General features: G+C 41.3%; 1 protein-coding gene across 1 annotated transcript in view; it reads left to right on the forward strand.

Moving 5' to 3' along the window:
• The first annotated feature begins 2,566 nt into the window (after positions 1–2,566).
• Positions 2,567–16,692, forward strand: part of samd12 (sterile alpha motif domain containing 12) — a 122,444-nt gene continuing 108,318 nt past the window's right edge. The window contains exon 1 of the mRNA XM_080788169.1: positions 2,567–2,673. Within this exon, the coding sequence (XP_080644295.1) occupies positions 2,661–2,673 (13 nt within the window). The 5' untranslated portion in view covers positions 2,567–2,660. The remainder of the gene's footprint in view (positions 2,674–16,692) is intronic.

Below are 16,692 nucleotides of genomic sequence, written 5' to 3' on the forward strand. Positions count from 1 at the left end.
TGCCATATGATGAAAACACTACTATATTTTATTGATAATTGATATAAGTTATACAAATCTGGTCAAGTACTGTATCACAATATACAGTATGCTATGGAAATAATGGAAAAAATCAATTGAGCTATAAATGTTCAGTCAGTTGGATAATTGTATTCTATGTTTTGTCCATTCGGTTTGGTTTCGTCTGTTATATTTTAACCTATTTTGTCTGTTCTGTTTCACTTATTCTGTTCTGCTCTGTTCTCTGTTTTGTTTTGTTTATTCTATATTCTCTCTCACTCTCTCTCTCACTCACTCACTCACTCACTCACTCACTCACTCACTCACTCACTCACTCACTCACTCCTCTAGTAGACAGTCCCCAGTGAGGGAAGATCCCATTTTTGGCTGTCAAGCAATGAGAGAGCCCCCTCTGCTGGTTATGAAACACCACTGGAAGATGTAGGAAGGTGTAGTTGTACTGGCTCGGAACCATAGCGGAAGTTTGTAAAACACAATATAATAAAGCCCTTTAACATTGTTTAGATTATTTGTTTTCATCTGATATTTATGTTTGTGTTTGATTAAAGATTCAATCATTTGAGAGCTACATTAGCCTAAACTGCACCAATGCCCTATAGCCTCTGTTGTCATTCTACACCTGAACAATGAATGGTCTCTCCTTCAAACAAGTTTACCTCCAGGTTGCTGATGTTACGGCCGACTGTTAGGGTCCAGATATCGTCATAGCATAAGCATAGCTGGCTCAGCTGACAACTGAACTGGGTGAGACAACAGATGCAATATGCTATGGATTTGTATTATGCTGTAGTCTTATCTGTTGTCATTATTGCACCATGGCAGACAGACGGACATACTATATAGACTGCATCCACTAAAATGTCAAGTAGATGATTTTACTGAAGGTGCATTCTACTTGGGAGCTCCCATACTCGCACCGTACGTGATGCGACCATTCCCAGATATTCTGTACCCCAGTCCCCCACAGCCAGGGTGTAGGAATAATTAGCTGCCTGAGCTGTTGTGTACATATAGTAATATTTAAGTCAATTTAACCAGTACAGTGGTTGCATTATTTTGTACACTGTCACAGTTACAAATTAATACAATTGCCGTGAAGAATGTACCCTGGTTTATGGGATTAATTTAGGCACTTTCAGAGTCCAATTTTGTGTAGACTAAAAAAATATAATAGCAGCCTCTCAGTTCTCTAACAATCAAATTCCATTTAAAGTCATTCAAAGAACGTCCCCACACAATTACTGTAGGCCTACAATTTCAATAAGAAGCTGTGCTGAATGTGGGGGGAAAAAGGAGACTGAGAAGAAAGGACAGCAATACAATAAAAGATGTATAATTTACATGTGTACTGTATGGCAAACATACAGTATGACACACAGTTATAGATTATCATAGACCTAATTGTGTGTGGTCTATGGTCTGGAACCATGCTATGACTAGTACTACCACCAATTATAATATAGAATTGTTGTGCAATTGTATTTTCATATAGAGTTAACTCCCTAATCCTAAATTGGATTGTTCTACAGTGGGTGTGAGGAAAGGAATTTAAGGCCATGTTTCTTCCCGTGAAGATTTCAGTGGACTCGATCACCAAGATGCCTTTTAGAGCATCTTGTCTATAGCAAACAGTTTGCTGCAAGTCATGCATCAAACAGCAGAATGTTTTTTGCACTATTGTTCTTTGCAAGTGTGAAAACATGGTGTGCGGCAGTGGCACAGAGTGCGTATGAGGAAGATCAGCCTTTGTTGACTTTTTGTGAAATGTTTTCCACAAGATTCTGGAAAATGTGTCACTGACACTGTACCCGTCTCGAGAGGTTTGAAGATGCATTGTGGCTTTGCTGTGAGAGAAGTTAGTTTGTTTTTATAAAAATGTTGACCTCTGTCTAAATGTGTTTTGTTTTTCCTGTTCTTTCTTAACCTATGCCATTCAGTTGGAACTTATGTTTGTGGAATAATGTCTTGCCAAATATGTTTCTAGTGTAGAAATTTAGGCTTGTGTAATTTGAGTATTTTCTTAATTATTTCTTTTTCCTTTTAGATTATTTTTGCTTTATTAGTTTTCCTCTGACTCTGGACCCCAGGCCTAATACTTGGTCAGCTCATTTTTTTCCCCTGACAATTTGTCCAGATTACAGTCACACCACAGAAGGACGGACAAAAGCAAAAAAATCTAGTACCACAGACGAAAAACAGTCTAAATCCAAATTACACACACACACACACACACACACACACACACACACACACACACACACACACACACACACACACACACACACACAGAGAATGTGTGTATTAAAGAAAATGTATTTACTTTGCACTTTGAGTAGGAGTATTTACTTACGTGTAATTAGTAGCCTACAGTATATACATTGTGATTGTCCACCAATGAATTCAACATGTCCTGATGAGAAGCCTTGATCGTGTTGTGTGAGCCTGCAGTGAGACTACACTCCCCAGAATGCTTTGTGAGGTGGCGGCAGGCAGCTGTGCGCTCGAGCTTGCTGCCCGCAGCAAAGTGCTCATAAACGTGCGAAACAAGGTAATGAGAGGAGAGCATTGACTTAAACATTTCCTCAGTCAGCTCCCTGCGATTCTGCGAATGATGCTCAAATCTATGGAGTAGCACAACAATGGCTGTCGAAGGTAAGGCTCATTCATTTAAGCGTTTCAACGGACATTGTCAGTTGTTTTTTTGGCGCTTTTATTAGGAGGTGTTATTGTATCATGAATGATGTGAAATAAATAAATAAACGGAGAGCTGCGGCTCAATAAAGACGCGCTGTGCACAATCAAGTCAGGCAGTCAGCATGGCTGTGATTGGATGATATGTTGCAGCCTAGTCTGCTCTCCGCGTTTAATAAGAATGGCCCTGGTCATTTTTATCACTGTGCAGTGCACCATTCATGTCTCTGTCTCATGATATGTGCTGCTGCTGCATGCATGTTAAATGCATTAATTGGCCGTACAGTACATGCCATAATACAGAAGATTGGTGTTGTTAACTCGGCTCAAGCGTCATAGTTTGTTTATTTGTGTGCGTCTGTGTTCAGAACGGAGTGGTTTGGCTAGATAGAATGAAGGGAAGACAATTTGCTTTAACAGGTGTGGCAGAGACAGTGTTGCAGCAGGTTCATATAAACGAGACGAGAGCAAAAACATTTAATTGCATTATGTCAAGTAGGCTATTAATGGTCTCTATAGTCTTCGTCTGTTTTTCATGAGGATTCCGTGGAGTCGTACGTGGTGAGACCAAAGCGCACGACTTCCGAGAGAAAAGAAAATAACGCACGTACTCGATCTGCAAGCTCACAACGCGCGGCAATGCAACGCTGTGTGAGCTTGTAGAACAGCTATTTACGAGCTTACGATAAACATCATTGTTTCCATTTGCAACACAGCGCAGTCTCTTTCTCTGAGTATTCAGTTTATTGGAGCATCAGTCAGGGTCGGATACGTCTCGCAGCAGGTGGCATGGACAAAAAGTCACACTGTTGTGTTGTCAACAACAATTCTCGTAAAGGACATTAATGATCAATAGGCGCCTATTATTGCTGCTGATTGAAAAGTGTCTACTCCTGTGCTGTCAAACAGTGTCAGACACTTCTCCCTAGTGTTCCGGGATGATGGGCCAGTCCCCTCACCTTGTCGGAGGCATCTTGTGGATTCAAAATCCAATGAGAGGTAGGCTATGTGAACTTTAGTGGTTCTGTGTTTGTACATTCCCTAAAACTGGCTTTTCGTTCTTTGTTTTTGGTTTGCTCAGGAGTCATGGTACGTTTGGTATGTGACAGTTGACAGCCCTATTACTCTCTCTGGCTGACAATGATGCTTTATTTGTCCAGTCTTTGTAGCCCTTAAACTGTACGATGCTATCAGTTTCATTTGAACCTGTCTCTCCTGTTCCTATTTTTTTGTTAGAAGTTCAAGTGAGCCTGCTATTTACCAGTTAAATATTTACATGCACTGATTGGAGGCTTGCAAAGGTAGATGGAATGTCGAGATGCATACACTGCTCTCTTTGCTCTCTTTCTTCTAAAATCCTCAGTGTTTTAACTCTGTGTAAAAACTGACCCATAATGGTCCCGTAGAGCAGTGGTTCCCAAACTTTTTCCTGTCAAGGACCCCCAAATCGACACTCATTAGCCTGCAGACCCCCATTAGAAAATATATGCCAAGGACCCCCAAAAGATAAGATAAGTGATTTTCAACACCCATGCAGGTTTGACCTGAATTAGGCTATGGCTCCCATTTAATGAAATTTCTATCTCTGCGACTATCTATATTGTAAAATCAATGTTCATGTAAATGAGAGTGTACAAATGGACCTGTTGGGTTCCATTTGTACACTCTCAGTTACAGACCCATAAGGGTCCATTTGGTTCCAAACTATAATTTAGCTGGGGACCCCCTGGAACTCTCTCTGACCCCTGGGGGTCCCCAGACCCCACTTTGGGAACCACTGCCGTAGAGCAGTGGTTTTCAACCAGGGCCGGTTGTAGCCTGGCCCACTAGGGTGGGCAGGACGAATATATGGGCCTAATGGGGGGGCATCCCTGCACGTTCCGCATAGCGTAATAACCCCCCGAAATGCATAGAAAACTATGCAATCATCATATCAATCTTCTCCTTCTTTAAACAACAGTAGGCCTAACGGCCAAGCTACATGTGTGCGTTTGACGTAAGCGCACTGCGTGCACAAAGTATGCGTGCGAAAGGCCCCGGCTACACCAGATCTGTGGTGCGCGGCAGATTTGTGCGGGACCTTCCGGGAGGATATATAGATACGCGCGCATGGGGGCATACGCACGTAATTTTTTTTGAACCGATCCTATTTTTAGAGCACGCAGTATCCGTGCGTCTGGTGTAGCTGGTATCATTGACATATATTGGTCCTATCCAAACGCACTGTACGCGTGCAGTAAACGCATACATATTCTCCATAACATTTGATTGATTTTATTGAGTCTGAGGTCTGAGTCTGAGTGCCTCAGTGAGGTGCATAAAGTTCATGCTACCATGCAAGGCCAAAACAAACTTATTATGGAATACTGTAATCAAGTAATTGTTGTTTTTTATTGACGGTCTTACGGCAAACTGTGAATATCAGCAGTCAAAGTATTTGTATTGCAGTTGATTGAAGTACATTGTAGTAAATTTGTCCGACAGCAACAGTTCCCTATAAGATGATCGTCTGAGCCAGTATATATAAATTTGTCCGACAGCAACAGTTCCCTAAAAGATCATCGTTGTGCTAGTATATATTAATCTGTCCGACAGCAACACAGTTCCCTAAAAGATGATCGTCCGTGCCAGTATATATTAATCTGTCCGACAGCAACACAGTTCCCTAAAAGACGTCCTACGTCTCACCAGGTCCACTCCTGCTCTCACCAGGCCCAGGACCTGTGCGTTGCACCAGACTCCCAGCACCAGGCACTTCATTCAGGAGTGGTGGATTATAATGGCCCTCCTAAAGGCCTCACCGAGGTTTGTTGGGCTCACGGAGGACACAGGCTGGGGCGCTAACCCATACTGCTCACCCGGTTGCCGTCTACATTTATTTTTATAATCTATCCAAGACAGTGAAGTCTATGCTGTAGTAGTGCACTGGTTCACAAACACTGCGTCGGGACCCATGTGTGGGTCAATTTCTGTACATATTGTTTTTAATTATTATATCAAAACATTTTCAAAAAACATTCCCAAAAAGCAAAGTTTTCCATGAATTAAAACCAAGTTCAAAGATTATTTTCAGTAATTTCATGGAGAAATCAAATCAATTTGAAAACAAATGTTAAGTAGTGAAAACAAAAAAAAAACAAGTGAAAACAAGCTCACAACGTGGTGTGAAGCATCACGTTGTGTTTGTAGATCTGCTATTTCCAATAGTTTGGGTCAAGGGCAAACATCTAATCTCTCTTTCTGGTCTCGGCCTGAAACGTTTGGGAACCACTGCTGTAGTGTCCTTTGTGCAGCCTGTGGCCTGGAGTTTTTTTTTTAATGTTGCTTTGCAAACATACAATACTGTATTTTATGTTGCAAACATACAATACTGTATTGTATGTTGCAAACATACCGTACAATACAATGTTGCTTTGCAAACATACAAACGTACAACAGTGCAGCGTTGAGTCAATCATGCAGATTTAGAGAACAATTCAGTGAATTGCAATACGATTCACTGCATCTTTGACAAAAATGGATGAGATGTGCCATTATCCACTGAAGCTGCAATAGTTAAGTGTAATGGCATCTGCCATGGATGAGCACAGAGTGCAGAAAAACTGCCTTTCCAAAGCGACAAGGCCAGATCATATTTTATCAGAATAGCCTAAAGCATTTGTGTAATGCATGGTAGTTGGAATAGGACACCTTGAAAAGTCTGTTCTTGTCAGGGAGTGAGGGGGCATGCCTCAGAGAGAAACTGACACATTGACCTGAGCTGACATGCAGTTAGTATAATATTTAATTTTCCCCTTTTTTGGAACTATAGTGTTACCAATGCATGGAGCAGCCTCGTGTTTTTTGTGCTTTGCTTTTCTACTAGGGATGGTCCGGGATATTTTGGGACCGATCCCGATCACCATTTTGTTTTTCTCATGATCGGCAGATACCGACACCGATCTTGTGCGTAAGGGGAACATTTTGAATATTTCCATAGTTTATGTCAAACCCATGTCAAAACTTTTCCTGTGTATAGGGAGGAAGAGGAGAATGTTTAGGCCTGTCAGAAAGATGCAACATTATATTATACTATCTGATTGACATTTATACCACTTAAATGGTGTAAAAGATCGGTTTCTACAGATAGGGTAAATTGCCGATCACCGATTGAGTCATTTGGAGTGAATATCGGCTGATCACCGATCGGTGGCCGATTATCGGAGCATCTCTATTTTCTACAATGTAAAATCCTCAGTATTGTACTTGTGTATAAATGCGTGTATACATAAAAAACTTTAAGTGTGTATAAATATGTATACAGTCTCGGTTAAATTAAATCTGCAATCTCTAAGTTTCATGTCCTGTGTGTGTAGTTTGGTCTCCCATGATGTGTGGGAGACCAAACTTGCTGCTCTGTCAAATAGGCATCCCTGCTTTTCCAGGGGAGATATTGTGCTTGTGAGTTTCGGGCAGTGCTACCTTTTCAAGTCGTCGTGCTAGTTTAAGTTGCAGAAACAGTGTAAATTGATAGGCATTACTGTAAATGTGCCAGAGTTTCATTATAATTATTGTTCCTATTTACAGTATAGACTGCGCATGATAAATTATAGGCCTCATTAGATTTAAATTCTTCAAGACTGCAGCATTTTGCGGCTGTGCTTTTATTGACCATATGAAATGTCATAAAACTTTTAATTCTGCAGTGTCACTGTCACTGTTTCTCGATGTACCATTCTACCAGCCCCTACGTATAAGACAGTGAATATAGGGCAAGTGCATGAATCATTAATAACGTATGAGAAGACAATTAAGCCTACCTCTTCAGAGTCCTGCAGCTTTGTGGCAGCATTTGCATTTGTCATGATGTGAGCATTAGAGTATTTTGAAGTTCACCGCTGCTAAATGTAAAGCGTGGGTTTGAAGGGGTCTGTGTGCCTGTCTTCAGGCAGCCCCATGAGAGTGTGTTCTGGGTTAAGCAAGGCTCACATTGCTAGAATTTTGGGATGATGTACCCCCGATTCAGTTAACTTTGAACTTACATCATACCGCAGCCTCCGCTGTAGGCTACTGGTGTGTACTTGTAAAATGGTGGGTGAGTTGTTTTGAGCAACACAACCTCTGTCAAAACGAGGGCCTTGGCTTGTGAACTGCAACATGATGTGTGTCAAATTGCAAAAAAGGCAAAGAAGTTTAGGGATAAGGGGTAAGGCACTGGTGCAAAGAGGGCCCATAGACCCATAGACGCAATAGCATATTGCGATTTTGTAATAATCCAAATCTACAAAGTAACTACTAACTAAAGTTTTCAAATAATTGTAGTGGAGTGAAAGTACAATATTTGTCTCTGAGATGTAGTGGAGCAGAAGTAAAAGTATTGGAAATTGGAATTACTCAAGTAAAGTACAAATACCTCAAAATTGTACTTAAGTACAGTACTTAAGCAAATGTAGTTAGTTACTTTCCACCACTGCCCCAGTGTCCATGCTAGTTTAGCTGGCCTGACTGACTGGCCGCTTGGGAGGGGAGAGGCAGGGAAGGACCCAGGGCCTGGGCCTGACTGACTGTCCGCCTGGGAGGAAGGACCCAGGGCCTCGGCTATAGTTCAGCTGGCCTGACTGACTGTCCTCTTGGGAGGGGAGAGGCAGGGAAGGACCCTCCCAGGGCCTGGGCTGATGATGAACATGTCAGGCTATTTTGTTGTCCAGCAAGTTGGTTTCTTTCACTTCATTTAACCCAGGCTTTGCAGGGAATATAGAGTCATATCTTCCCCACAGCACCAAGTGTGCTGTTCTCTAGTCCATGCTCTTTGAGCTTTACGTAACATTTTGCCTGCCAGTTGGTTTAGTCCGGTATGATAGAAGATGTGTGCTGCTTAAGCCATTAAAAATCACACCCGTGTGAACTGAGTGGTGCAACTCCCCTCTCCCCTGAAAATGGTGTGTGATGTTGAGGTATAAAATAAAGGATAACCGGTTTTTGATGCATGCGCTGTAACCCCAGGGGACAGCCACGTGTCCCCTTACCCCACTTTGAGAACCACAGCTGTGTCCAGGTGCTTGACAAAGGGCAGGTCAACAATAAATAAATAAAAAGTTCACACACCGGTTATCAACATCACTTATTTACTGATGCTTAACGTCTATCACAAGATCATCACCAAGAATTAACAACAAAATCAAACTTGTTTGAAGTGAGGGGCGCTCTTATTATACATCATCACATTCCGTGCTCAGCCAATCAAATGATCACATTCTGTGGTACAAACGCAATGCTGTGCATAAAAATGATGCGTAGCTTGCAACGTTGGTTCAGTCAGCAGGCTGTAATGGATAATAAGCTGCATTACTACTGTATGTGGGTACGTATATACAGTGTTATGCCAGACCCATACATCATACGCTGACGTGGCAATCAGCTGACCAATTTGGCAAGGTATTTAAGCCCACTTATAGTAAATCTGTGTTCTTCCTGCGTACCTTTCTACCTTCAACCCATCTCCTCGGAGTCGGGTTGTTTGCTAAAGCAGCCCAAAAGCTGTTGGTAAAATCCATCAAAGACTAAAACGCCACCCTAGCACCACCGATGTGGGCTCTGCTATTCCCCATGGGGGGGTGGGGTTGCTTAATGTTTAATGGCTGTCTAATTGTGCTGAGCACGGAGACAAAAAATGAGTGAGGTGAGGGGCGCTCTTATCATCATGCATCATCTCATTCATTTCTGGCCAATCACAATTTATATCTACTATATTTATATCTATATTATATCCACACTTCTCATTCTATAATAAAATATTGGTTCAATCTATTTGTGAGTTATCTGACTGAACTAAAATTCCTGATGAAGATCTTGTGATCATCATTGCTTTTCAAACCATAGCTTAACTGCCACAGCTTCACTGCTTGTCAACCGTGGCAGGGTGACGTGCAGTTACAGGTAACGTCACTCATCAGGACTGCAGCTGCTCTGTAGACGTGTACCAATGGAACAACCCAAGTGGGACACACACCACTGCACAGCAGACGGCAGATATAGAATATGCCTTCTTGTGCATTTGAAATACCCTAGAAAATGTTGGGTGGAATATCTTTCGTGTGACTTTTATGCTTTCCATCTTTGAAGATGTCGGCAGATATATGCAGTCCTGTGATAGATTCTTATGGTTGTGGAACAGGAATAGAATGTAACTTTTAGGCTTTGATTGAATCAGTGTCTAGGTTGTGAGGGGAATGGGGAAGTATGGTTGGCCAGGGTGGGTACCTCTGGGAATACGCAAGTGTCGATTAGTGTGATATAAAGCTACTGTAAAAAACATTGTTTCTATATTTACCATATGAATCGTCAGCACCTGCGTCAGTGCTCGATATGAATTAAGTTTACACTCCACTCAAAATATATTCATACTGTGGTAGTATCGCAAGGATGAAACCGAACGGGGTGTCTACTGTATATTTAGACCTGATGAACAAGCATTTGAGGCCAGGGAAAGCTGCAAAAATAAGCCACTTCCAGTGCCCTTCACAGTATTAGGCCAGTAATTTGAACTCTGTCCAATTTCTTGACAGGAATTTATTGACAAAGTATCTCATAACATGTCTACAGTGGATTTTTTATGAAACAAACACTTTTAGCTTTTTTTTACAGCTGCAATGTTGGTGAGTTTGACGTTTAATACAATCAGATAGGACTTTTCTGTTTGGATGTATGGGCTGTAAAATGGCAAATTGCGGCTAGTTGCCACCCTGCCATTAACCTAACTAGAGTGGTGCCCGTTGGAGCCCTTTATGCCCATATATGGAGTGCTTTGTCAGGCATGCCCAAATATGGAGTCTAGAACGTCAGAATGATGTCAGAAGTCTGTGGGACGAACCCTTAGGCCCTGTAGGTGTGTGGAACGTGTGTGTTGAATTTGAAGTCGGTGGGGCAAACGGTTCTTGAGTTACGTGGATTTCAGACACACACACACAGAGACTTGGATGGCAAGATGGCTGCGGTCTGCATAAAGTACATTTTATTCAGAACATGGCATTGCAAGCACCCATGTCCCTGATGGCCATGAATTTCAATGAACTCTGTACCGCTGACTGATTAAGGCCACTGAAGTGCGACGGTTGGTTGTCACTGATATTACAGTGGCTGTGGAAGGAAGAGAAGGGGTCAATGTCAGGTGAAGTCAGTCGTGAGTGCCTTTTATAACGGCTTTAAAAAGGGATAGTTCACAATATTTTTACTTAAGTTGTATGAAATACTTGCCATTAATATAGTGGTTGCAAGTTGCAACTGTATTAATTGAGTTCTGCTTTGGTTTTTGCTAAACACATTACTCATTAACAGATCTTTGTCACACAAGTCTCTTTATATTCATGTGATCAAGATGGATCCTTCCCATTTTTCATATTCCATCCTGATCCTCGTTTTGAATTTGAACAAAATGCCTCAAATCATGAACGTCCAATTGCCGTGAAACTCTGCACAAACACATTCCAATTGGAATGGAAGAATGCCACCCTTTTCACATTGGCCTATTATAGTGCCACCAATAGGACAATTTTTGCAATCTTTTTCTTACATTACTCCTACAGATTCTGTCTAAACATCACGCTCTATAGTCATGTGCTCAAGACGGATCTGTCCTATTCTTTTCATATTTCATCAACCTTGCTGGCCCACAATGACCTACCTGATCGTGTGGAGACCTGTGCTCTGAGGAGCACTTTTTCACTTGAATCTGTATCCTGACTTCTGAGTTCTTTATCCTGATTGGATAAAATGTGTCCCGACCTGATGAAAAGACAGACAAAAAAAACAATACGAAAACCAAATCAAGGCTGCATTATTCATATTACAAGATACATGCATTGAAATCCTCATACATTATCGCTAGGCTGAAAGAAGAGATCCCACTTTTCCCACTTTTTATAGAACTTATCCTCTTAAGTCTAAGTATGAATGTTAGTTTTTTCCATAAGTTCCTCAGTAATGTCCATCCAATGTTCTTTCGTTGGTGGGTCCTGTTGGTACCAGTGTCGTGTGATCGCTTTCTTACTTGTTGCTAAGAGGATCTTGATTAAATATTAACATGTATTAGAAACTCTTCAGGTATATTTCCCAGCAATAAAAAGGAACAAGTCTGAGGTATCTTAAAACACAGAATGGTCTCCAAGGTGGAGTGGATATCCTGCCAGTATTTCTGAATTTTAGGACAAGTCCAGAATATATGAACGTGGCCCGCCTCCTTGTGGCCACACTGTCTCCAGCATGGCTGTTAATGCATTTTTTTTTAAATAAACAGCTGGAGAGACATGGATACTCCTGTTACCTATCAGAATATAGAGTTATTTAACACTTCCACATCTCATTCTATCAGAATATATAGTTATTTAACACTTCCACATCTCATTCTAAGGTATGGGAGAACAAACATTCTTGCCATTGTACCGAGAGTGATACTAGTCACTTACTGACAAAGTCTGTGACGAATGGTATTATCGTACTTTGAAAAGGTAAAGGGTGATGCCAGATGTAGTGAACTTGACAAAGTACTCCCACTGTACCCCATGCCGTTCCATTTCTGCTGCAATAGATCCTGGCACTTTGAGGTATCGCAAATTGAGTTGAATTGTGTTTTTTGTGAAATATTTATAGCCTTTCCTCATTCTCCAAATGACGACAGTTCTATTTTTATTGTGCATACACTCTGCCTTTGATGCAGGAAGCGTTAGTAACTATGTGTGGGTTCTGTGCTCCCTGGTGGACCAGAGTGTACAGTAGTTAAATTTAGCTCAGTCACACTTGGTTCTGTTAAAAAGTGGGTCATATTTCTCTCTCTACTGTACAGATTCTTTCCCATTTTCTCCAGATGTTCTTTTGTTACTTGCTTCTGTCCCACCTCCCTTTCTCTTCCTCTCCATCTCATTTTTCTCTCATTTTCAGTCCACGTCTCCAATTCTCCATCCATTATCTGTCTCTCTTTCCCTCATATACGTTAAGTTAAGTTGGTGTCCATCAGATTATCACTTATAATAACTATAAATAGCAAACAATTTCATGTAAATTACATTGGACATGATAAACTCATTCAAACGTGGGAGACAATTACTAGAATTCTGTTACATAGAGTTAGTATAGAGTATATGTTACAGCCATAATCCCCTTTTTATATGATTTTATTTGAACACTTGCTACCAACTTGCTAGACTCTTATGTGGCCCAGGAACCTCCAGGTTCTTTGAGGGAGTGCTAGGGGTCCTCTTAATAAACGATTGATAGTTAAATAGGAACCAAATGGGCCCTTGCAAGTCTGTAAACAAGAGTTCATACATGGAACCAAATGGAACCATAAAAGTAAAAAAAAAAAAAGTTAAAAACACTGAGGTCTTAGTATAGATTGAGGTTCATGGGATAAAAATTGTATCAATTGGGTGTCCATTAACTAATGTTTTTAAATGTAAATAAAATTAGTATTAAATGAACGGGAAAAGTATTTACCATTTACTGTGTTTAAGGAGCTGGAGAGATGGAGACAGTACAGCAATGATTGCTATCCGTAATCAAAATACATACAGTATAATACAGTTGAGTCATATACTGTTAAGAAAGCAAGGGGAAAACTGTGTCACTTAACCATGTGAATGTTAAATGGTGACTATAAAGATCATTGGCATATATTTTAGTATGGAGTACTAGAGAGACATAATGTGTGTTTGGGTAACAAAGTTGTTGTCCTAATTTATCTCTGTGCCACAGAGACACAAGCACCTGACTTGTGTAGTTTTGCTATTTTGCTGACATAGCTTTGTGGTCTCATTTATCTGCAAAGAAAGCTGATATAATGATATTGTGCACACAGTGTCACAGATAATATGGATAGCTATAACATGTGGCAGATAAAGTTAACTCACTCTGCATCTTAGAGAGAAGAATCACCCACATAGGAAATTCACACACAGACAAATGAGCTTAACTTAGCTTGGGAAAAGCGCCCACGTTTAATCTCATGTTGTTTCTCGCTGTAAGCAAAATAGGATGAAATATATCTTAATTAATTTCCCTCTGTCTCCCTGGCTTTGAAAGCAATTTTTTTAGAGAAGCATCTTGAGGCAGACTCCTGTGAGGCACTATAGGCCTCTACTGTAGAGTTGCTGCCCTGTGCAAAATGGCAACATGAAACGGCAAACAATGGAGCGTGTGTGTGGCCTGCGATTGCGAACTACTACAGTAGTCTCCAGGCAGTAATACACTCAAGAGGTTAACTTAAAGGGCCACTTCATCCCTTTTGCAACCAGAGCTTATTTTAATGATGTTTATTGTTTAGTACACAATCACTTTCCTGGGGAGTTTTAATGTGTGTGTAGTATAATGTATAATTTGTCAGGTGAAACCTGGACCTATTTTCGTTCAGGTTGGCTTTTACGACCTAGTCATGATTGGCTGCCCCGAGTCTGAACCCATACTCTGAAACTCTGCTTAAGCCAATGGGAGTGCCTCCTAAGCCCTGAAAGACGTAGTGACGAAGTGTTAGCCCAGAACCAGACTCAGTATAACTAACTAACGGTAAAGATACCAAGGATTGGTCAGTGACGTCACTGTTATGCTACATAATACGGAAGTAACACGGACTCAAAGCCATTTATAAACCACAGTCAGTGACGCGTCGCTGACGAATCCTTGGAATTTTCATTCGACCGGACAGAGTCGACTTTTCAACGCTGTTTGGAAAATCCTGTTGACGGCCGGGGAAACTTTCCCATTTACTTTATGCATGCGCATACCCTCTATAACCACCCCAATTCTTTGGGGGGTGCAGACTGAATCAGTAGACCGCCAATTGATCAGCTGCTTGAAATGTCACATGCAGTACAACAGCATGTGACATTTCAAGCAGCTGATCTCCCACACAGAGCAGCACATGCATGTTAAAGGGCCATTGCACCGCTGGAACAAACTGCAGTCCCTCAATGTTAATAGTATTTGTAGTAGATAACAGTAGCACAATTTGAAATTTGCACCCTATGGCCAGAAAATGACTGAAGTCTGTGTGTTTGACTATGGTTTGACTGGATTGCTTGTTTGATATCTAAACAAGAATGACACGCGTATCATTAACTGCCAGGTGAAAGAAGCGCTCTCCTTTGTGCATCTGTCCCCCGTTTTGTTTTTCCTGACTATTATTATTTTTTATGTGTATGAAGTGACGGGTAGTGTGTCGTCGTCGTCCCGTCCCCCCGAGAGGATGAAATAGGGCCTTAGTCCTACTCCTCCTCCTCCCAGCCAACACTCCCCACTGACAGGTAGTTACCCCCCCCCCAAGAGAGTATAGGGCCTTAGTCCTACTCCTCCTCCTCCCAGCCAACACTCCCCACTGACAGGTAGTTACTCCATGCCCTTTTACATCAAAAGGGCATGTGAGCTCAAACCCACAATTCAACATTTTTGTTTTAAGATGTTGATATTAATTTTGTATTCATAATTAGGACCCCAAATCACACCTTAGAAAGCATGAGTGTCTATTTCAAACAAAATGTTTTTTGACTGGGGGGTCATATTCTGACAGCAGGAATTGCCTGTCATAATTTGAGCTCCAGCAGCGTAACAACAACAACAAGCTGCAGACATTTTTGTCAAGCTTGTGCTAATGAAACAAAGCACTACACAGTACAGGATTATTATTTAATGTCAAAACATTCAAGTATCCGAAGATGATGTAACCCAAGTACAGTAATGCGTCACTGTTTAACTAATGTTTTTCACATGTCCAAAGTCACTTCTGAAAAAGACATAGGCCTAACCTTTTTTTATCAGACTATCATTGTTGATATATGGTACCGCCATTTAGGTCAATGATATAACATTATGTTGTGAGATAATAATATAGCAGCGGGTAGGCTAGGGCCAGTCAACAGTCTTCCGTGGGTTAGGTTTTGATACGATGCCGCGTATGATGATTCTTAAACCATATCTGCACCATAAAGCAGTGGTCCTCAAAGTGGGAATTAATTCTAAGAGTTGTCTGACTGAAATGCCTTTATTGTAATGGCATGGTCATTAGACACAGAGGCATTTAAGCCTTCTTCAAGCGTTTAGGATAAATAATCCAGATACTGTAGGCAGAAAATGATGAAGTACATGATTTGTCATATTGTTCATCACTGAGAATCATTTCGGAGAGTAGTGTGTCATCCAAATGTTGTTGTAGTTTCAGCCATACGTTATGTCACACACACTCATTTGTATGAATACCAAACGACTCGCCCCTTTAACAACTCGCCCGGTATTCCTAAAGTAACCTAAGTATATTATGCTAAAACGGTTAAACCTAACCTTATTCCTAACCTTAACCTCAGTAAAACTATGCCTAAACCTAACCCTATACCTAAACTTAACCCCAATTTAACTTTGCCTAACCCTAAACTCGGTGCTTAATTTCAGCCGGAGCTTGGCTGAAATTATTCCTAAAAAGGCCTCCACCCACACTGCGCAAAGAACTAGAACGTATAGCTACGTTCTTTGTGCAGGGCGGGCGCCGGGCGCAACTACGTTCTTTGCGCAGTGAGTGTACGCTGCTCATAAAGGTGGAATCTTTCGTCAATAGCGTACCTTAGTGATCAGAATTGGAAACATGCCTGTGGCGTGGAAGTCATTATGGCCCCCCTTTCAAAGTATTTTTGCTTGGTTGTAATCGGTTCAGATGGGAGAGTTTATTTTTAGACAACACGGAATCTATCTGTCATCATGAAGCGACTTTATAAGAAATATACTGCTGATCGGTCCATTGATTTGTGAGATTAGCCACAGACAGACCCTCTTTCAGATGGCTTGCCTCCTATGAGGCACGCTGTAAAAACAACTCCTTAAATAAATAAAAAAGAGGGGACAGATTTCCATGTAAACCTCCAAAGCTGCTGTTCTTGCATATCAAAAGAGCAAGTGTCATTTTGCTGATGCCCTTCCATGTTCCCTGCCAGACGTCCACTTCAGAACCCCCGAGGGCTGAGCTGGGGG

The sequence above is a fragment of the Protomyctophum bolini genome (genome assembly GCF_963924005.1).
Source record: "Protomyctophum bolini genome assembly, chromosome: 17".
In the NCBI taxonomy this organism is placed as follows: Eukaryota; Metazoa; Chordata; class Actinopteri; order Myctophiformes; family Myctophidae; genus Protomyctophum; species Protomyctophum bolini.